Here is a 22,314-nt window from a genome sequence, read left to right as displayed (position 1 = left end):
GCCTGATAGTCGGGCCGCATTGCAGATTCCTGAGGGAGGCTGTATGGCAGGCTACTCTTTGCCCTGCCTCTACTCTGACAGTGGGGTTCTATAGTTCCCCTATTCCACCCTGCAGCGGCCTGGTGTGTGTGTGCGCGCGAGTGTGTCGACTTGAGTGTGTGCACTTGTGTCTGCAGGTGTGAAACGTACCCACTATCATGAAACATCTCTACTAGCTAGTATCTATGCTCAGGTGTGTGTGGTGAGATGTTTTTGGCTCTTGTCTGGGTGTAGATTAGATCGTGTTGGCAGTTGTCTCTTGTTAGTTCAGGTGTGTTCTGAAGACTAGCATTTGTGCACTAGCATCTATATATTAGCTAGTGGCTCAGGTGTGTGTTGATACTGTTGGGTCTTGTCTAGGTGTAAATTAGTGGCGGCCATCTTGTTGCAGTCGTCTCGTGTTCACGTCTGTGCTGTAGTGCTGAATGGTTAGTGCTTTTTGAGGTTGGTTCGATTATTATTATTATTTTTAAACATTAAATGCATTATAAAATAATGACATTACTTTGATTTTAGAGCATTTTAATGGAAATTCCAAAGCCCAAAATAGTGAACATTCAATATCTAAAACATTGAAAATATTCCATTGTGTCTGTCAGGACGGCTAAAGACAGTACAGTCTGGGGAACTGTCTAAACAGGACGGCTAAAGACAGTACAGTCTTGGGAACTGTCTAAATAGGACGACTAAAGACAGTACAGTCTGGGGAACTGTCTAAATAGGACGGCTAAAGACTGTACAGTCTGGGGAACTGTCTAAACAGGACAGCTAAAGACAGTACAGTCTGGGGAACTGTCTAAACAGGACGACTAAAGACAGTACAGTCTGGGGAACTGTCTAAATAGGACGGCTAAAGACAGTACAGTCTGGGGAACTGTCTAAATAGGACAGCTAAAGACAGTACAGTCTTGGGAACTGTCTAAATAGGACGGCTAAAGACAGTACAGTCTTGGGAACTGTCTAAATAGGACGGCTAATAGCACAGTCTGTTTAGACAGTTCCCCAGACTGTGCTGTCTTTAGCCGTCCTATTTAGACAGTTCCCCAGACTGTACTGTCTTTAGCCGTCCTATTTAGACAGTTCCCCAGACTGTGCCGTCCTATTTAGACAGTTCCCCAGACTGTACTGTCTTTAGCCATCCTATTTAGACAGTTCCCCAGACTGTACTGTCTTTAGCCGTCCTATTTAGACAGTTCCCCAAACTGTACTGTCTTTAGCCTTCCTATTTAGACAGTTCCCCAGACTGTACTGTCTTTAGCCGTCCTATTTAGACAGTTCCCCAGACTGTACTGTCTTTAGCCGTCCTGTTTAGATAGTTCCCCAGACTGTACTGTCTTTAGCCGTCCTGTTTGGACAGTTCCCCAGACTGTACTGTCTTTAGCCGTCCTATTTAGACAGTTCCCCAGACTGTACTGTCTTTAGCCGTCCTATTTAGACAGTTCCCCAGACTGTACTGTCTTTAGCCGTCCTGTTTAGACAGTACCCCAGACTGTACTGTCTTTAGCCGTCCTATTTAGACAGTTCCCCAGACTGTACTGTCTTTAGCCGTCCTGTTTAGATAGTTCCCCAGACTGTACTGTCTTTAGCCGTCCTGTTTGGACAGTTCCCCAGACTGTACTGTCTTTAGCCATCCTATTTAGACAGTTCCCCAGACTGTGCTGTCTTTAGCCGTCCTATTTAGACAGTTCCCCAGACTGTGCTGTCTTTAGCCGTCCTGTTTAGATAGTTCCCCAGACTGTACTGTCTTTAGCCGTCCTATTTAGACAGTTCCCAAGACTGTACTGTCTTTAGCCGTCCTATTTAGACAGTTCCCAAGACTGTACTGTCTTTAGCTGTCCTATTTAGACAGTTCCCCAGACTGTACTGTCTTTAGCCGTCCTATTTAGACAGTTCCCCAGACTGTACTGTCTTTAGTCGTCCTGTTTAGACAGTTCCCCAGACTGTACTGTCTTTAGCTGTCCTGTTTAGACAGTTCCCCAGACTGTACTGTCTTTAGCCGTCCTATTTAGACAGTTCCCCAGACTGTACTGTCTTTAGCCGTCCTATTTAGACAGTTCCCCAGACTGTACTGTCTTTAGTCGTCCTATTTAGACAGTTCCCAAGACTGTACTGTCTTTAGCCGTCCTGTTTAGACAGTTCCCCAGACTGTACTGTCTTTAGCCGTCCTATTTAGACAGTTCCCCAGACTGTGCTGTCTTTAGCCGTCCTATTTAGACAGTTCCCCAGACTGTGCTGTCTTTAGCCGTCCTGTTTAGACAGTTCCCCAGACTGTGCTGTCTTTAGCCGTCCTATTTAGACAGTTCCCCAGACTGTGCTGTCTTTAGCCGTCCTATTTAGACAGTTCCCCAGAGTGTACTGTCTTTAGCCATCCTATTTAGACAGTTCCCCAGACTGTACTGTCTTTAGCCGTCCTGTTTAGACAGTTCCCCAGACTGTACTGTCTTTAGCCGTCCTATTTAGACAGTTCCCCAGACTGTGCTGTCTTTAGCCGTCCTATTTAGATAGGCTGCCTCAGCATGCTACAGAGCTGTCTAAATAATTGTATTAGTTCTACGAAGTAGATAAGGCATACTTTCACAAACTGTCTCTGTCCCTCTCGTCGTTGTGTTGTGTTCATTCCTCTCTCACGTGGTCTGTGTGTATCTAACCTAACGTATTATGCGTAAAAGTGAATCTGTCCAGAGATCTGTATATAAAGATGAGATGCTCATTGTAGTCAATTACCCCACTCTGCGCTGAACTAGGTTGAATATTTGCTAAATGAAAACTACAACTGTCTTCAGCCCAGTGTTCCACATATATATTATTGGAATTCAAGTAATTGAACCGACGTCGGTCAATTAGTTGTTTAATAACAACACCCCCGAAATGTTTGTTAATCGCTCAGCACTAGTTTGCTGAAGTTAAGCTTCTGCCCTCAAACATCTTTGTCTAGCTACAGGGCCTTCACAAAGTATTGACACCCCGTGACTTTTTCCACATTTTTATTTGTGCTACAGACTGAATTTAGAATGGACAAAATGTCGGCTTTGTGTCACTGGCCTACACACAATACCCCATAATGTCTAAGTATATACAAATGAATTCAAAATGAAAAGCTGAAATGTCTTGAGTGAATATTAAAATGAAGTATTCAACCCCTTTGTTATGGCAAGTCTAAATAAGTCCAGGAGCAACAAAGTCACATAATAAGTTGCATGGACTCACTCACCCTGTGTGCAATAACATGATTTTTGAATGAATACCTCATCTCTGTACCCCACACATAGAATTATCTGTATGGTACCTCAGTTGAGCAGTGAATTTCAAACACAGATTCAATGACAAATACCAGGGAGGTTTTCCAATGTCTCGCAACAGAAGAGCACCTATTGGTAGATTGGTAAAACAAAAAACGCAGACATTGAATATCCGTTTGAGCATGGTGAAGTTATTAATTTCAATACACCCAGTCACTACAAAGATACAGACTCCTTCCTAACTCAGTTGTCAGAAAGGAAGGAAACCACACAGGGATTTGACCATGAGGCCAATGGTGACTTTAAAACAGTTACAGAGTGTAATGGATGTTATAGAATTGAGGATGGCTCAACAACATTGTAGTTACTCCACAGTACTAACCTAAATGACAGAGTGAAAAGGAGGAAGCCTGTACAGAATATAAATATTCCATAACATGCATCCTGTTTGCAATAAAGCGCTAAAGAGAAACTAAAAAATGTGGCAAAGAAATGACCTTCATTTCTGAATACGAAGTGTTATGTTTGGGGCAAATCCAACACATCACTGAATACCACTCTTCATATTTTTAAGCATGTTTGTCGCTGCATCATGTTATGAGTATGCTTGTCATCAGGAAGGAGTAGGGAGGTTTTTTTCTGACAAAAAGAAACGGAATGGAGCTAAACACAGGCAATATCCTAGAGGAAAATCTGGTTGTCTGTTTTTCTACAGACGATGGGTAACAAATTCACCTTTCAGCAGGACTAAGCTAAAACACAAGGCCAGGTTATTGTCTGACTTAAATCGTCATGAAAATCTATGGCAAGACGTGAAAAAGGCAGTCTAGCAATGATCAACAACCAACTTGACAGAGCTTAGAGAATTTTAAAAAGAAAAATGTGCAGATATTGTGCAATCCTGGTGTGCAAAGCTCTTAGAGACTTACCAAGCGAGACTCACAGCTGTAATTGCTACCAAAGGTGATTCTAACATGTATTGACTCAGGGGTGTGAATAATTATGTAAATGAGATGTTTCTGTACTTCATTTTCAATAAATTAGCAAACAATTCTATAAACATGTTTTCACTTTGTCATTATGGAGTACTGTGTGTAGATGAGAAGAATAAAACACATTTTATTCATTTTGAATTCAGGCTCTAACACAACACAATGTGGAATAAGTCAAGGGTTATGAATACTTTCTGAAGGCTCTGTAGTATCTCTCACAGCGGATAAGGTGTGTTTGGAGAGATGGGGGTAAGTTGTTGGCTCTTGGTAAGGTGTATATTAGCCCAGCGGAAGCCATCTTGTTGGCAGTTTCTCCAGCGTATCTTGTTATTCCCCCTCTCTTCTCTCCACCTTCTAGCTACACACTCATTTGATAGGCTAGCCTATAAATGGAAGCCTCTAGATGATTTGTTTTTTCCCTCCACTTTGAGAAGTGTGGAATCGTGTTGACCTTTCCACTTGGCATGCTCTGAGACGGACACCGGATCTGACAGAGACACGAGAGGGCACACAGTTACACGGCCTGAGCTGAGACTTCCCATATTCCACTGAGCGACTGGCTCCAGGAAGGCACAGTATGGAGTAGGTTAACATGGGCTTTTTGAAAGCCAAGAGCCATGTAGCACTGTTTGGAAATGCCGGCTGTGCTTTCCCAGCGTGCTTTAAGTGTGGATGAGATATTGATTGGGACTGGTAATTCTCAGTATTGGTGTCAGTAAGGGAGTGGAACAGTGTTGTCTGTGCTGTCACACTTTTCCACCGAGGTAGAGTGTGTGAATAAATGTATTGATTTTTCACGCCAGTGAGTCCACGTTATAAGGCTTCTATATTCCAAGCTTGCACCACTTCACTTGATGCCTCCCTCCCTTTCTCTGTGAACATCAGTCTTTTGTATTTATCCATCACACCGTCTCAAGGTCTTCTGCACTTCTCTTATGAAATTAGAGGCACTCAGAATCTTTCAATGTATCATACATACACTATAATCCCACTAGATCCAGTCACATTGGATACGGTTGCCTCTCACCAAATCATCAAGCGTGCCAAGAATCATACTTATCTAAACACTTTGACAAGTTTTGTCAGATTTTCCCTTGAACCTGAACAGCAGTTGCAAGCAACAGCATTATGTGCTTAGAAAATATTTAGGTAAAAAACAAGAAATCTTTCAATAGACACGGACAAAAAAACTCCACCTGCCATCAGATGATATAAGACCATATGGTCTGACTGAGACCAAAGACCCTATCTCATAAGACCCTATCTCATAAGACCCTATCTCATAAGATCCTGCTGAATCCCTCACCACAGTCACCCATAGGGACCATGTTTGACCTATATTTGGCATGGCTTGTTACGGTCCCCCTCTCAGCACGGCCTGACCTTCGACCTCGCGACAACATAGTCCAACGCGTCTGAGTTTTCTAATTAGCCTAGCGCTTGAGTATTCCGCTATGATGCCATGGTGTCTCCATGACGGCGAGGCTACCGAGTTGATCCGCCAGCCGCCGCTGCTGTGTGCCCAGAGTGCAGATTAATGCTTTTTAATGAGCAGTGGTGAGGACCTTTTGGAGCTAAGGTGCGATTTAGCAAATCAAGGATGGATGTCGTCTGTCTGTTCTTACAGAACACGTCTAGAAATATCTAACACTTTATTAGGCTACTTGACGATGCTATATAAAACACAGGCTAGCCTGGCCCAGCTGAAAGATAATCTATGACACATGGCAGCTGTAGTAGTGAACACTCTGAACACTCTGCAGCTGTAGTATTGAACACTCAGAGCCTGTGTCTGGGGCCGAAACCACACTGAATAAATCATAGCACAGCCAGAGATTAGCCGAGACAAAGGAGAAGCGTATGTTCGAAGTATAGAAATATATAAAGTAGTATGTGAGGGAGTTAAATATGCAGGCCTTCCTCACAACTTGTCAGCCAAGTGAAAACAAGGCAAATTGAACTGCCAGGGAAACAACAGCCAGACGACAATGATCTGTTTTAATTAAATATGATGTGCAGAGACATTGCTGTGTTGTTTCTTTCCTAACGCTTTAATCAACATGTCACTATTTGACTGTAATTCTTCCCCACCCATCCACCCCCGATGTGTCATATTTACATATTACTGGGGCGCGGTGAAGCTAGTATATTGATTGTGTCGAAATTCCATCATCGCCCCTCCTTTTGTGTTTGAGAGAAGAGAGATTTTAAAGCTAATTATTCTAATCTGACGGTATGCTTTATAGTTTCCCGTTCTCCTGTAGGTGCACAGCATGTTCTCCTTCAAACATTGCTTATCTGAATTGTGTGTATGCGAGTACAGGTGTGTTTGTGTGGCTCTCAACGGTCAAGGTGTTGCGATACAGAAGAGTCATATTGTTCATTTGTGTAAGAGCATGGAATCCATGTAGACCCATTGCCAGGGTCATGCTTGCTTAGACTTGCTATTGATGTTTTTCCTCTTTCTATGTCTCTTCAGTCCAAAAAACTGTCAAACTGCTTTGGGACAGAGCAAGGACAACAAGAGGAAGGAAATGCAACAGGCTGCCTGTAGCGATGTTTCTTTGTCAAAGTCTTCAGAGGGATGATGAAAAGTAGTCCGGTCCAGTTGGGACACCTTGAAGGTCCGCAGTGGTCCAGTCCAGAGGGGAAAGAGCTGGACAAAGCTTTTCTCTGAATGAAGGTTTTTGGAAGGTCAAGTCAGGGAGTGAAATCTTTTCATGCCCAAGGCAATTTTTGGGGCTTTCACTCGAAGCCACCAGCTGAGATATCAATTGATACATTTTCAACAAAAACATGTGTCTAGGGGGACTCCATTCCTAAAATAATGTATTTCACTAGTAAAGTTCACAAAGTTCCAAAAAGGCGTGAGGGAAAAGCAGAAGAGCGAAACAATCAAAGAGCTCATTGATTACCGAGATAATTCTTTGGACGACTTTGATGGACAGAAAGGAAGTCAAAGGACACAGAGTCCTGTTTATTTCTTTATTTTACTTTAATGAACTCTTCAGCCATCCCACCACAGGTATTCTCCTGGAATCCCTTTAATGGACTCCTCAGCCATCCCACCACATGTGTTCTCCTGGAATCCCTTTAATGAACTCTTCAGCCATCCCACCACAGGTGTTCTCCTGGAATCCCTTTAATGAACTCCTCAGCCATCCCACCACCGGTGTTCTCCTGGAATCCCTTTAATGAACTCTTCAGCCATCCCACCACAGGTATTCTCCTGGAATCCCTTTAATGGACTTCTCAGCCATCCCATCACAGGTATTCTCCTGGAATCCCTTTAATGGACTTCTCAGCCATCCCATCACAGGTATTCTCCTGGAATCCCTTTAATGAACTCTTCAGCCATCCCACCACAGGTATTCTCCTGGAATCCCTTTAATGGACTTCTCAGCCATCCCATCACAGGTGTTCTCCTGGAATCCCTTTAATGAACTCTTCAGCCATCCCACCACAGGTGTTCTCCTGGAATCCCTTTAATGAACTCTTCAGCCATCCCACCACAGGTATTCTCCTGGAATCCCTTTAATGGACTTCTCAGCCATCCCATCACAGGTGTTCTCCTGGAATCCCTTTAATGGACTTCTCAGCCATCCCATCACAGGTATTCTCCTGGAATCCCTTTAATGAACTCTTCAGCCATCCCACCACAGGTATTCTCCTGGAACCTCTTCAGTGGGCTGTGTTGGTTAATTAGACTGATTCTTCGGGACTACTGTACTAGACCCAACAAAGCCTTGTGTATCCTGCTCATTAAGACACACACACTTCCTCTCCCAGCACAAAGGAAACGCAGGTTGGGAGGTTGGCTTCGCTGCTGGTAGTGAAGGACAGTGGCACACGTCCATAATGCCTTTTCTCCTGAGAGAACAGGCACTAACTGCAGCCCAGCGGGCTGATTTAGTTTTGGGACCAGACCCAAGTCACTCGAGTGTATAGAGGAACAATGGCTAATATAGTGGTTGTCTTTGTGTGGGGGAGATGAAAATGGTGGCCAACACTCGGTTATCGAAGTGTGTGTGTCAAACACTCACCATCCATGAACTCCGGGCTCAGTTTATTATCTGGTGTGAAGAGCGATTTGCAGTTTCTCAGCGGCTTTATTCGCTACCCATTTCCCAATGATCTTTCTTGGTACACGGCCATGAATATTGATTTGCTCTGTGTTAAAGCATCCCTCTCTTGAAGTGCGGCCTCACATCTCATCTCTCCTCCTGCAGATTGGGGTGGCAGCTAGCCATGGGGGTTTCAAAGAGTTCGTCAGCCAGCCAGTCACCCCTGTGAAGGTCACAGTACAAGTCCCCAATGGTGACAATCTAATTTCTTTACTGCTGGCCCAATCTGGGGTCGTACCATGACGCCTGTTTGGTAGGGGTCAGTAGAGTCCGACCCGGCTCCCACCCTCCAATAATGGAACACTGTCATGTACCATCCATCGGGACTTCAGTCACTAGGCTACATGCGTGGCTTTGTTTGCTTGGCTACTGTATGTCAGTGGTACAACTAGGATACATTAGTGCACTGCTAAATCTGAGGCAAATCTATATGAGGCGCTGCATTCTTCTACTTGCCCAGAGTCAGATGAACTTGTGGATACCATTTTTATTTCTCTGGGTGCAGTATGAAGGAAGTTAAAGCTAGTGTCACGAGCCAATGCTAAATAGCGTTAGCATGAAGACTGGAAGCGCAGTGATTGGACGTGTTCCGGCATGCTAGCGTATGCTACTGTACCTGTAGACTTCCAGTCACATGAACCAGACTTAAAACCAGACTTAAAATCATTTTTTAATTTTTTATTTCTTTCTAAATAATAATAATAAAGACAAACGGGAGAAGAAAAGATGAACAACAGAACACAACAAAACCAAATGAAATAGCAGCAGATACCATCTGAACACAGCAACTAGTACTGAAAAGTGGTGTCATTATGGACATCTTCATAGACTAGATATTCTGCATGAACAGGGCTTTAAATCTACAGGATGTTATTAGCGAAGATTAGCTCTATGTCGTACCGAGGGAGCATAAAATCCATAGCATTATGCCATTAGCATAGCATTCAAGCCATGAAACGCATTCATTATTTTGTTGTTTTCAGAAACGCTTTCAGGGGCATTAATTGCATTCACAGTCATTACGGTTGTTTGATGTGGAGCAGAGATGTGCACTCTGCTCTGGTTGGCATTCATATGCATCTGTGTGCATCGCTGCTGTTTGTTTAGTTGGTGTAGTTAGCAAGGCTCCGCTTTGTCTCTGTTCCACCTTGTTGCTGTTGTCTTCGGTGTGCGCTGGACCTTTGGTGTGTGTGTGTGTGTGTGTGTGTGTGTGTGTGTAGGCTACATATAGAGTATGCATGTTTGTGAGAGTGTGTGCGTGCATTCGTGTGTGTTTTGTGAGCGTAGGCCTATGTGCTGGGAATGTGTGAGACTAGCAAGCTCTGGCCTCTGTTATAGCGTTAGTCTTGAGGTACCACAGCTGTGATAATTTTGTTGTTCATCATCCCTAAGTCGCTTGTGACCAAGGCCTTCGCAACTCATTCTCATTCTCTCTCATTCTCTCTCCCTTTCTGTTCCTCTCTCCCTTTCTCCCTCTGGTCTCTCCTCCTCTCCCTACCATTCTCCTCTCCTGTCCCTAGCATTCTCTCCTCTCCCCTAGCATTCTCTCCTCTCCCCTAGCATTCTCTCCTCTGCTCTCCCGAGCATTATCTCCTCTGCTCTCTCTAGCATTCTCTCCTCTGCTCTCTCTATCATTCTCTCCTCTCCTCTCTCTATCATTCTCTGCTCTCTCTATCATTCTCTCCTCTGCTCTCCCGAGCATTCTCTCCCCTGCTCTCCCGAGCATTCTCTCCTCTGTTCTCCCGAGCATTCTCTCCTCTCCTGTCCCTAGCATTCTCTCCTCTCCCCTAGCATTCTCTCCTCTCCCCTAGCATTCTCTCCTCTGCTCTCTCTATCATTCTCTCCTCTCTCTATCATTCTCTGCTCTCTCTATCATTCTCTCCTCTGCTCTCCCGAGCATTCTCTACTCTGCTCTCCTGAGCATTCTCTACTCTGCTCTCTCTAGCATTCTCTCCTCTGCTCTCTCTAGCATTCTCTCCTCTGTTCTCCCTAGCATTCTCTCCTCTGCTCTCCCGAGCATTCTCTCCTCTGCTCTCCCGAGCATTCTCTCCTCTGCTCTCCCGAGCATTCTCTCCTCTGCTCTCCCGAGCATTCTCTCCCCTGCTCTCCCGAGCATTCTCTCCTCTGTTCTCCCGAGCATTCTCTCCTCTGTTCTCCCGAACATTCTCTCCTCTGCTCTCCCGAACATTCTCTCCTCTGCTCTCCCGAGCATTCTCTCCTCTGCTCTCCCGAGCATTCTCTCCTCTGCTCTCCCGAGCATTCTCTCCTCTGCTCTCCCGAGCATTCTCTCCTCTGTTCTCCCTAGCATTCTCTCCCCTGCTCTCCCGAGCATTCTCTCCTCTGCTCTCCCGAGCATTCTCTCCTCTGCTCTCCCGAGCATTCTCTCCTCTGCTCTCCCGAGCATTCTCTCCTCCGCTCTCCCGAGCATTCTCTCCTCTCCTCTCCCGAGCATTCTCTCCTCTCCTCTCCCGAGCATTCTCTCCTCTCCTCTCCCGAGCATTCTCTCCTCTGCTCTCCCGAGCATTCTCTCCTCTCCTCTCCCGAGCATCCTCTTCTCTCTCTCCAATCCTAATTTCCGTTTCTCTATTGAGAGCAGCAGCCAACCTTCCCATCCTTGTCTCTTTGCCTCTGTGAGGTCTGTTAGGGTAATGAGGCGTCTACCTGGCCATTTAAAGTTGATGGTAATAATACCGAATATGTTTGAGGAGAAAGGTGTTTGGAATGAGATGTTATTGTTGCTGGAATAAAGGTGATTTGAATCACATGAGCGCCCGTATCGCACCTCGATCCTAACGCCCAAAACCCCTCTCTCCTACACACACACACCACAGTTACCATCAAACAATCAAAACTACCGCCCGTCTGGGCATTTATGCACACACACATGCACGCATGCACACGCACTCGGGTTGGGGGTTCGAAATCAGGAACAGTTGACATTTTTGTGGGATATCCGGCTATTTGAAATGTTCCTTACATTTTGGAGGGCCAGTGAAATGGCAGAGCAGGTAGAGGGAGGAACAGTTGCAGTAACCAAGGCAACTCCACTACAGCCAAGACCAGATAACTTGTAGCAGCCAAAGCGTTATTTATCTTCCCATGTAACAGTGCCTGTCTTGACTGGATTAACCTGGAGAAGCTGTTGGTTGCTCTTTACTCCTTCTCATTTTGCTAACTTTTATTTCCAGAACTTTACGGAGTAAGTTGAAAGCCTATCTATTTAGTGAAAATGTTGTTAAGTATTGAGTGTGATTGTATCACTTGTCTGTTGAGGTGTTGTTTCAGTGTAAAATAACCAAGTCACGGTAGAGCGACAGTCCACCCGTTGCCTAGGCAACAGAGACTTTGGCAAAGTGTTGGAGGGGTTTTCCAAGACACTGCTGTAGGGGCTCAGCTGCCAAAAACTTACACAGCTAAACTTGACATATTTCTGTCAGTACTTTGCACAATTTACACAATTATTTCTGTCACAGTAACTTTTTATTGACATTTTCAATGGGCAAGTTTATCAGGTGGAAGTAAATATTTTTAAACCCTCACAAAAGCCACCCACCTACAGACTCAGCAATATAGCATGTTCAATGCAAGGATTCATATAATAACCCCCACTCTTGCCACATAAATGGACATTTCAGAGGCATTGTCAACCACATATTTATGATATAACTGATACTATTCTGATCCTCTCCTCTCCTCTATATCCATTGTGCTTTGAGCCGGAGTTTGCAGCAGTCTGTTTGCAGAAGTCTGTCCAGTCTCATTCCATACATTTGATTTGTTGTCGTCTTCAGAGAGGTCATTTCATTTTATTTTCTTCATAACGCACTTTGTGTGTATTATTACATTATTTTCTTTCTACATAACACATCTGTGTACATTACACAAATCCTAATTTATTGTCTTAAGTTAGCTTGTCAGCTAATGTTAGCTAGGCTAGCTAGGTAGCTAACGTTAGCTGGACTAGGGGTTAAGGTTAGGGTTAGGTAACATGCTAGCTAAGTAATTAAAGGGTTAGGTTTAACTAACATGCTAGCTAAGTAGTTAAAAAGTAGGAAGTTGTTCATAACGTGATTTGTTTGGGCTGCTAGACACTCCCATTATACGGCCACCCGTCCTCCCAGACTAACTTTCCACCCGTCCTTTCTGTCTTAAGTTACCCGCTGTTTTTATCTGTGATTGAAATGCACTCTATATATAAAGAAAAGGTAAACAAATGTTTGTGTACCTGTCATGAATTTCCAAAAATAAATGTCTCTATTTCACAATAATCTGTGATACTCCTAGCAAGTCAGGGGAAACCACCACCATCTGATCTCCTTTCAAACTTTACCTCACAGAGGATATCGCTTATTCTCATTTCCCCCTCTCTCATCTGTCCTGTTCATACCCTCTCCCTCTGTCCTTCCTTCCTTCCTTCCTTCCTTCCTTCCTTCCTTCCTTCCTTCCTTCCTTCCTTCCTTCCTTCCTTCCTTCCTTCCTTCCTCCCTTCCTTCCTTCCTTCCTTCCTTCCTTCCTTCCTTCCTTCCTTCCTTCCTTCCTTCCTTCCTTCTGGCCGTCTGTCGGTCCTATTGGTGTGGTTAATTGCTTCAAGTTTACTCCCTCTAATGCAATATATTAGGGTCGGAGCCCCTTCATCAGCCTAACGCCGGCATTTAATTAAGTCTCCCGGGTTAGGTAGTGGGCCGCGCTCCATCAGCAGATCACATGGTCATTAGTAATTAATACACTGACAGGATTAGCGCTCTCTGCTAGGCTTGCACGGTGTCGCTAGAGGGCAGGGGGGCCTGAGTGATGGCTTCCAGAGGGGGAGAGAAGGGAAAAAGTGTGTCTGTGTAGTGGGTCGGCGTGTGTGTTGTCAGGGGAGGGGCTGGATAGGTGTGTGTGTTGTCAGGGGAGGGGCTGGGTAGGTGTGTGTGTCTGTGTAGTGGGTCGGCGTGTGTGTTGTCAGGGGAGGGGCTGGGTAGGTGTGTGTGTCTGTGTAGTGGGTCGGCGTGTGTGTTGTCAGGGGAGGGGCTGGGTAGGTGTGTGTGTTGTCAGGATAGGGGCGGGTAGGTGTGTGTGTTGTCAGGGGTGGGGCGGGTAGGTGTGTGTGTTGTCAGGGGAGGGCTGGGTAGGTGTGTGTGTTGTCAGGGGAGGGGCGGGTAGGTGTGTGTGTTGTCAGGGGTGGGGCGGGTAGGTGTGTGTGTCTGTGTAGTGGGTTGGCGTGTTTGTTGTCAGGGGTGGGGCGGGTAGGTGTGTGTGTTGTCAGGGGAGGGGTGGGTAGGTGTGTGTGTTGTCAGGGGAGGGGTGGGTAGGTGCCTGTGTTGTCAGGGGAGGGCTGGGTAGGTGTGTGTGTTGTCAGGGGAGGGGCGGGTAGGTGTGTGTGTTGTCAGGGGTGGGGCGGGTAGGTGTGTGTGTCTGTGTAGTGGGTCGGCGTGTTTGTTGTCAGGGGAGGGGCTGGGTAGGTGCGTGTGTTGTCAGGGGAGGGGTGGGTAGGTGCGTGTGTTGTCAGGGGAGGGGTGGGTAGGTGCCTGTGTTGTCAGGGGAGGGGTGGGTAGGTGCGTGTGTTGTCAGGGGAGGGGTGGGTAGGTGTGTGTGTTGTCAGGGGAGGGGTGGGTAGGTGTGTGTGTTGTCAGGGGAGGGGTGGGTAGGTGTGTGTGTTGTCAGGGGAGGGGTGGGTAGGTGTGTGTGTTGTCAGGGGAGGGGTGGGTAGGTGTGTGTGTTGTCAGGGGAGGGGTGGGTAGGTGCCTGTGTTGTCAGGGGAGGGGTGGGTAGGTGCCTGTGTTGTCAGGGGAGGGGTGGGTAGGTGTGTGTGTTGTCAGGGGAGGGGTGGGTAGGTGTGTGTGTTGTCAGGGGAGGGGTGGGTAGGTGTGTGTGTTGTCAGGGGAGGGGTGGGTAGGTGTGTGTGTTGTCAGGGGAGGGGTGGGTAGGTGTGTGTGTTGTCAGGGGAGGGGTGGGTAGGTGCCTGTGTTGTCAGGGGAGGGGTGGGTAGGTGTGTGTGTTGTCAGGGGAGGGGTGGGTAGGTGTCTGTGTTGTCAGGGGAGGGGTGGGTAGGTGTCTGTGTTGTCAGGGGAGGGCTGGGTAGGTGTGTGTGTTGTCAGGGGAGGGGCGGTAGGTGTCTGTGTGTCCATGCCAGTTTGCTCACACTAGTGTGTGTGCTGAAGTCTTTCCTCCGTGGTGACGGGGGTCTTTTCTCCAGCAGTAATGACATCATTAGAGGGCGACTGTGTTTCCATCTGCTCCACCATTACTCTCGCCCCACTTTGGGCCGCCCCGCCACGACGTGGGTCAGAATTAGAACGACAGGGGCTAAATGGCCCTGCTAAATGATGAAGCCATTAGGAATGGGAGGCTAATTTAGAACATATGTAGTCCTGGAGAGAGAGAAAGAGATGGGGAGATACTGGGAGAAGACAACCAGGAAAGTTAACTTCCTTACCCGACATCTTCAACATCTGTCAGTCTGGGGCTGCTGTTAGATCTGTATAAGGTATTTATGAGCGTTGATGAGACAAGGATGGAGTGGGTTTTAAATATGCAGACGGACTAAGAAATGGGGGATGAGATATTTTGATGACTCGCCGGAACTCTTTCGTGGATTGTTGTATTAACCTCGATGACATAATCAGTTATAGATCGTTGTTCTGCTGACAACATCATTCCTTATGTTCAATGTATTATATGACATAATGCTATTACACACATGGACTGACATTATAATAGGTACATTAGTTGTGTGGTGTGTTCTTGGGAGGATCGTAGATTAGACCAGACTGTCACCATTCACAGTGATGGCTGTTGTGTGGTGTGTTCTTGGGAGGATCGTAGATTAGACCAGACTGTCACCATTCACAGTGATGGCTGTTGTGTGGTGTGTTCTTGGGAGGATTGTAGATTAGACCAGATTGTCACCATTCACAGTGATGGCTGTTGCTCTATACTCCAAATCAAATTTATTTATATAGCCCTCCGTACATCAGCTGATATCTCAAAGTGCTTTACAGAAACCCAGCCTAAAACCCCAAACAGCAAACAATGCAGGTGTAGAAGCACCACTCCGTTGCATGAATCCTAACTTGATCCCTCTGTCAGTGAGTTGTCATTGATGACATGTAATATATATTGTTTTACGTAACTTAGTGGAATGCATTTGTTGGAAGTCGCTCCCAGAGCGTCTGCTAAATCTAAGTAAGTACACAAGCCTTTGCTAAATGACTGAAATGTCAATGTTCTGTAGGTTCTGTTGATGGACTACCTGGATGTGAAGAACACTAGAAGTGCTGCCGAGCCCTCTGCCCAGCTCACCTACGCCAGCACCGGCAGCGAGTTCGCAGCCTTCTTCGCCAAGAAGAAACCCCAACGTGCCAAGCAGTCCCTCTTCAAGTAAGACACCGACAGGCTAAAACACTTGAGCATTGAGGGACTGTTTTACCAGACCTAGATTAAGCCTACTTCTGTACTATAAAACATGCTTGACTTGATGGAGAATGTCCTTTGAAAGTGCTTTTTAGTCAAGGAAAAGGGGAAAATGTCCCCTACACCTCAGAACCCTAACAGAACCAAGTTACTGTACAGTAGGGATGTCTATAGTATTAGTGTGCTGATTCAGGCTGTTGCAGTGTCTAACTGGAACCATTTCAAAACCATGCAACTTTACACATGGAGCATACAGACTTAGCCAAAGCCATTTTACGTTATGTACCCCAACCACAAGGCAGACCTGTAGTAGTTTCTCCAGGTGTTAACTGCTGACCTCTGTAGTGTGAGCACTGTGTCTCTGAGTAGGAGTGACAATAGTCTAGTCCCTGATCGGTGTGGCTAAGGCGTGACAATGACCATAGGAGTTGGCAAGACAGCAGAAACAGACCTGGGACCAGGCTAGAGAGACGGCACAAACAGACCTGGGACCAGGCTAGAGAGACGTCACAAACAGACCTGGGAACAGGCTAGAGTGACGGCACAAACAGATGTGGGACCAGGCTAGAGTGACAGCACAAACACATCTGGGACCAGGCTAGAGAGACGTCACAAACAGACCTGGGACCAGGCTAGAGTGACGGCACAAACAGACCTGGGACCAGGCTAGAGAGACAGCCCCAACAGACCCGTGACCAGGCTAGAGTGACGGCACAAACACATCTGGGACCAGGCTAGAGTGACGGCCCAAACACATCTGGGACCAGGCTAGAGTGACGGCACAAACACATCTGGGACCAGGCTAGAGAGACAGCCCCAACAGACCCGTGACCAGGCTAGAGTGACGGCCCAAACACATCTGGGACCAGGCTCGAGTGACAGCACAAACAGACCTGGGACCAGGCTAGAGTGACTGCACAAACAAACCTGGGACCAGGCTAGAGTGACGGCACAAACAGACCTGGGACCAGGCTAGAGAGACGTCACAAACAGACCTGGGACCAGGCTAGAGTGACGGCACAAACAGACCTGGGACCAGGCTAGAGAGACAGCCCCAACAGACCCGTGACCAGGCTAGAGTGACGGCACAAACACATCTGGGACCAGGCTAGAGTGACGGCACAAACAGACCTGGGACCAGGCTCGAGTGAATGTGTGTTTCTCTGTTCCAGGTTTGAGTCATCGTCTCACGCCATCAGCATGAGTGCCTACCTGAGGGAACAGCGGAGAGAGCTGTACAGCAAGAGTGGAGAACTACAAGGTAAGGGAGGGAGGAGTGTGGAGAGGTACAGGGTGAGGGAGGGAGGGAGGGAGGGAGGAGTGTGGAGAGGTACAGGGTAAGGGAGGGAGGGAGGGAGGGAGGAGTGTGGAGAGGTACAAGGTAAGGGGAGGAGGGAGGGAGGAGTGTGGAGAGGTACAAGGTAAGGGAGGGAGGAGGGAGGGAGGAGTGTGGAGAGGTACAAGGTAAGGGAGGGAGGAGGGAGGGAGGAGTGTGGAGAGGTACAAGGTAAGAGAGGGAGGGAGGGAGGGAGGAGTGTGGAGAGGTACAAGGTAAGGGAGGGAGGAGGGAGGGAGGAGTGTGGAGAGGTACAAGGTAAGGGAGGGAGGAGGGAGGGAGGAGTGTGGAGAGGTACAAGGTAAGGGAGGGAGGAGGGAGGGAGGAGTGTGGAGAGGTACAAGGTAAGGGAGGGAGGAGGGAGGGAGGAGTGTGGAGAGGTACAAGGTAAGGGAGGGAGGAGGGAGGGAGGAGTGTGGAGAGGTACAAGGTAAGGGAGGGAGGGAGGGAGGGAGGGAGGGAGGAGTGTGGAGAGGTACAAGGTAAGGGAGGGAGGGAGGGAGGGAGGGAGGAGTGTGGAGAGGTACAAGGTAAGGGAGGGAGGGAGGAGTGTGGAGAGGTACAAGGTAAGGGAGGGAGGAGGGAGGGAGGAGTGTGGAGAGGTACAAGGTAAGGGAGGGAGGGAGGGAGGAGTGTGGAGAGGTACAAGGTAAGGGAGGGAGGAGGGAGGGAGGAGTGTGGAGAGGTACAAGGTAAGGGAGGGAGGAGGGAGGGAGGAGTGTGGAGAGGTACAAGGTAAGGGAGGGAGGGAGGGAGGGAGGAGTGTGGAGAGGTACAGGGTAAGGGAGGGAGGGAGGGAGGAGTGTGGAGAGGTACAGGGTAAGGGAGGGAGGAGTGTGGAGAGGTACGAGGTAAGGGAGGGAGGGAGGGAGGGAGGAGTGTGGAGAGGTACAGAGCTGGGATGGAGTAGAACAAGGGAGGTGCCAAAACTTGAGGTGTTGCACCTCAAGCTCAACACTATAACAGAGTCCTGCACTCGCCAGGTACACACGCGCACACAGACACACACGCACAGACAGACAGCGAGGGGGAGATTGGAGAGTGAGTCCCTGGAGAGTCTCACTGTTCCACAGCTTTTCTTCTGTCTCTCGTTTCTCTCCCCTTGCTCCCTCGCTCTGCGATGACCTTGTGGTTTCAATCAGCGGCGCCTGACAGCACTGTTTGCCTGCTTGTTTCATCGTTTTTTTCAAACCCCGTTCCTCCGAGACATTGCCTGTGTGTAAAATGGAAGTGAGCGGCATGGTGGAAGAGAGATAGAGGTCGTCGAAAGGAGGAGGGGTTCCGAGAGAGAATTATTTTCAAATCCTGCATAATCGGTCATATGTCACAATTTCCATGATTGCATTTCGAGCAAACTTTAAGGTGAGTCACAGCAATGCTAAGTGTCACCTGTTTAGCATTGAACAGGTGAAACATCTCAACGACCCTCCCTCGCAGGCCTCGAGGTATGATTTCATTTTTGATAGGAAACGCCAGTCAACGCTAACCTGGCATTCAGGTTCCATACACAAAATGATCGCCCCGTTCGAAAAGTCCAGATTAACATTTCCTTTTAAAAAATGTGTTCCAAATAGCCTCCAACTTTTGTCCTTACCCCTCGGTAGCTCAGATGTCACAAAGATAATAAAACAGTATTTGGGCCGGTGGTTGAATGCCTGGCAGCGTCAAACGAAGATGAGATTCCTCATCTGCTGTCACAATGCTAAGCTCGGGTTCTTAGCTCGGGCAGACTGCTAAGGACCTGAATGACAGGGAGAGATTCAAGGAATCAAATGATTTAGAAAAGTTAAATAAATTGACTTGGATGAAGGGAGGGGGTGTTAAAAGTAATTGTTATCATCACACCACTGTATGTAGAAGCCATTCAGTGATTTCTGAAGGAATACATTATATTGAGAAAAACATGTAGAGACTTTGAGACAACGGTCAATCTCTTTTTTAAATGAAGCTGACTGTAGAACAGAGATTGAGAGATGTTGCCTGGCCAAGGGATTGTCCAACACTTAAAGAGAGCAGTATTTTCTCTACTAGACATAAGATCTCACCTCAATACACAGTAATCCATTCACACAGTCAACCATCACCAGTACACTTTCTCTATTGGCTGATGCCAGTTTGATAGTGCAGCTGGCTCAGTTGGTTGGAGTGTGATGTTAAGAGATCCAATACTCAAATCTAACTAAATCTACACAGTTTATTAGGTACACCACCCCGTTCACGAAAAAGGTTAGCTCCTACAGACACGTGGCCGTGGATTGCGACAGTTGAAGTCGGAAGTTTACATACACTTACACAGAACCCAAACCGGCTGCGCGCGTGTGCCATCGTGTGCCATCGTGTGCCATCGTGTGCCATCGTGTGCCATCGTGTATAAATGTATTTTGTCCTCCCCACACCAAACACGATAACGACATGCAGGTTAAAATATCAAAACAAACTCTGAACCAATTATATTAATTTGGGGACTGGTCGAAAAGCATTAAACATTTATGGCAATTTAGCTCGCTAGCTTGCACTTGCTAGCTAATTTGTCCTATTTAGCTAGCTTGCTGTTGCTAGCTAAATATTTCACTTATAATTCACTGTATCACAATTCTAGTGGGTCAGTAGTATACATACACTAAGTGGACTGTACCTTTAAACAGCTTGGAAAATTCCAGAAAATGATGTCATGGCTTTAGAAGCTTCTGATAGGCTAATTGACATAATTTGAGTCAATTGGAGGTGTTCCTGTGGATGTATGTCAAGGTCTACCTTCAAACTCAGTGCCTCTTTGCTTGACATCATGGGAAAATCAAAAGAAATTAGCTAAGACCTCAGAAAAATTGTAGACCTCCACAAGTCTGGTTCATCCTTGGGAGCAATTTCCAAACACCCCAAGGTACCACATTCATCTGTACAAACAATAGTACGCAAGTATAAACACCATGGGACCACGCAGCTGTCATAGCGCTCAGGAAGGAGACAAGTTCTGTCTCCAAGAGATGAACGTAATTTGGTGCGAGAAGTGCAAATAAATCCCAGAACAACAGCAAAGGACCTTGTGAAGATGCTGGAGGAAACAGGTACAAAAGTATCTATATTCACAGTGAAACGAGTTCTATATCGACATAACCTGACAGGCCGCTCAGCAAGGAAGAAGCCACTGCTCCAAAACTGTCATAAAGAAGCCAGACTACGGTTTGCAACTGCATATGAGGACAAAGATCATACTTTTTGGAGAAATGTCCTCTCGTCTGATGAAACAAAAATAAGGGCTGTACTACTCTGCAGTGACAGGAGTGTAGTACTACTAGCTGTGTTTCCCATGATAATTAAGGGCTGTACTACTCTGCAGTGACAGGAGTGTAGTACTACTAGCTGTGTTTCCCATGATAATTAGGGGCTGTACTACTCTGCAGTGACAGGAGTGTAGTACTACTCGCTGTGTTTCCCATGATAATTAAGGGCTGTACTACTCTGCAGTGACAGGAGTGTAGTACTACTAGCTGTGTTTCCCATGATAATTAAGGGCTGTACTTCTCTGCAGTGACAGGAGTGTAGTACTACTAGCTGTGTTTCCCATGATAATTAAGGGCTGTACTACTCTGCAGTGACAGGAGTGTAGTACTACTCGCTGTGTTTCCCATGATAATTAAGGGCTGTACTTCTCTACAGTGACAGGAGTGTAGTACTACTAGCTGTGTTTCCCATGATAATTAAGGGCTGTACTACTCTGCAGTGACAGGAGTGTAGTACTACTAGCTGTGGATGGTGGACTGTTTGTTCTTTGTCTCTTTACCTGAGGGAGATGGTACATTCTGTTACATATCCTTAACAAACAGTGTCTCTCAGGGGTGTTCGTGCGTGCGTGTGTGTGTGTCTGTGTGTGTGTGAAGGGGCCCTTCCGTCTCCCTCATTACAAACACACACCCAGAGCTTAGGAAGCTTAATTACATCGGCTCTCCAATAAAGCACACCGCATATGCTTCCATTAATCCACAGCTTCATCTAAAGGCTTCATTATAGCTACATATGGACCCACAGCTGGGTGGGTGTGGGTTTGTATCGATGGGTATCGGTGTGTCCCTTTGTGTGAGAGACAGAGGGAAGGCAGGAGACATGTCCCTGTATGTTTAATCTCCCTCTAGCTAGCTCTTTGAACAAAGAGGCTCTCTCTTTCTGGTCTAGAATCATAATATAGAAAGGCTCTCGCTTTCTAGTCTAGAATCATAATATAGAGAGGCTCTCTCTTTCTCATCTAGAATCATAATATAGAGAGGCTTTCTCTTTCTGGTATAGAATCATAATATAGAGAGGCTCTCGCTTTCTAGTCTAGAATCATAATATAGAGAGGCTCTCGCTTTCTAGTCTAGAATCATAATATAGAGAGGCTCTCGCTTTCTAGTCTAGAATCATAATATGTAGAGGCTTTCTCTTTCTGGTCTAGAATCATAATATAGAGAGGTTCTCGCTTTCTAGTCTAGAATCATAATATAGAGAGGCTCTCTCTTTCTCGTCTAGAATCATAATATAGAGAGGCTCTCTCTTTCTAGTCTAGAATAATAATATAGAGAGGCTTTCTCTTTCTAGTCTAGAATCATAATATTGAGAGGGTCTCTCTTTCTAGTCTAGAATCATAGTACAGAGACCTTTTCATTCCATCCACTCCCGACTCCATGAATAAATGATGGAAACAGGGAAACCACTTCCAAGGTACAGATTTGTTATCATGGCCCTGAATGCAGGCAATTGCTATTTCCTTCCCTGTTTTTATTTTCTCCTCCAAAGTGCCGGTTGGGAGAGAGCGAGCAGGGTGGTCATCATTGCCATTTCTAAGATATTTCTCAATAACCACGTTTTTTTGTTAGACTACACCTTTTTGAGTTGTTTTAGTCAGCGCAGCAACAGAACAGAGCTGTATTACCTTACCCCAGGGCAGGCAGTGTTGAAATGACAACTACACCATGATCCAAACACAAAGGTTTGTATATCAGCCTCCGCTCCTGAACCGTATGACCTCCCCTCCCACCCAGACACGGTCATAATAGACCCGCAACTCTGTTTCCCGCGTTTCTATCCCCCTGTCTGCCATATTTCCCTTTTTGAATTTCAAAATGGCTTGTTGTCAAACAAAATACTTGACTCTCCACAGTAGTCCACCTTGAGTTGAGTTACACAATGAGTTGCTTTCTCCCTTAATTCCTATT

The 22,314-nt window shown here is 46.5% G+C and overlaps 1 protein-coding gene across 1 annotated transcript in view; it reads left to right on the top strand.

The window, feature by feature from the left end:
- LOC139392958 (exocyst complex component 4) overlaps window positions 1–22,314 on the top strand; it is a 224,487-nt gene that overhangs the window by 49,021 nt on the left and 153,152 nt on the right. Inside the window, exons 7-8 of the mRNA XM_071141269.1 lie at window positions 15,611–15,756; window positions 16,962–17,050. Coding sequence (XP_070997370.1) covers window positions 15,611–15,756; window positions 16,962–17,050 — 235 coding nt within the window. The remainder of the gene's footprint in view (window positions 1–15,610; window positions 15,757–16,961; window positions 17,051–22,314) is intronic.

Source organism: Oncorhynchus clarkii, chromosome 33, assembly GCF_045791955.1.
Source record: "Oncorhynchus clarkii lewisi isolate Uvic-CL-2024 chromosome 33, UVic_Ocla_1.0, whole genome shotgun sequence".
Lineage (NCBI taxonomy): Eukaryota > Metazoa > Chordata > Actinopteri > Salmoniformes > Salmonidae > Oncorhynchus > Oncorhynchus clarkii.
Note: the sequence above shows the minus strand (reverse complement) of the source record. Positions and strands in the feature narration are given on the sequence as shown.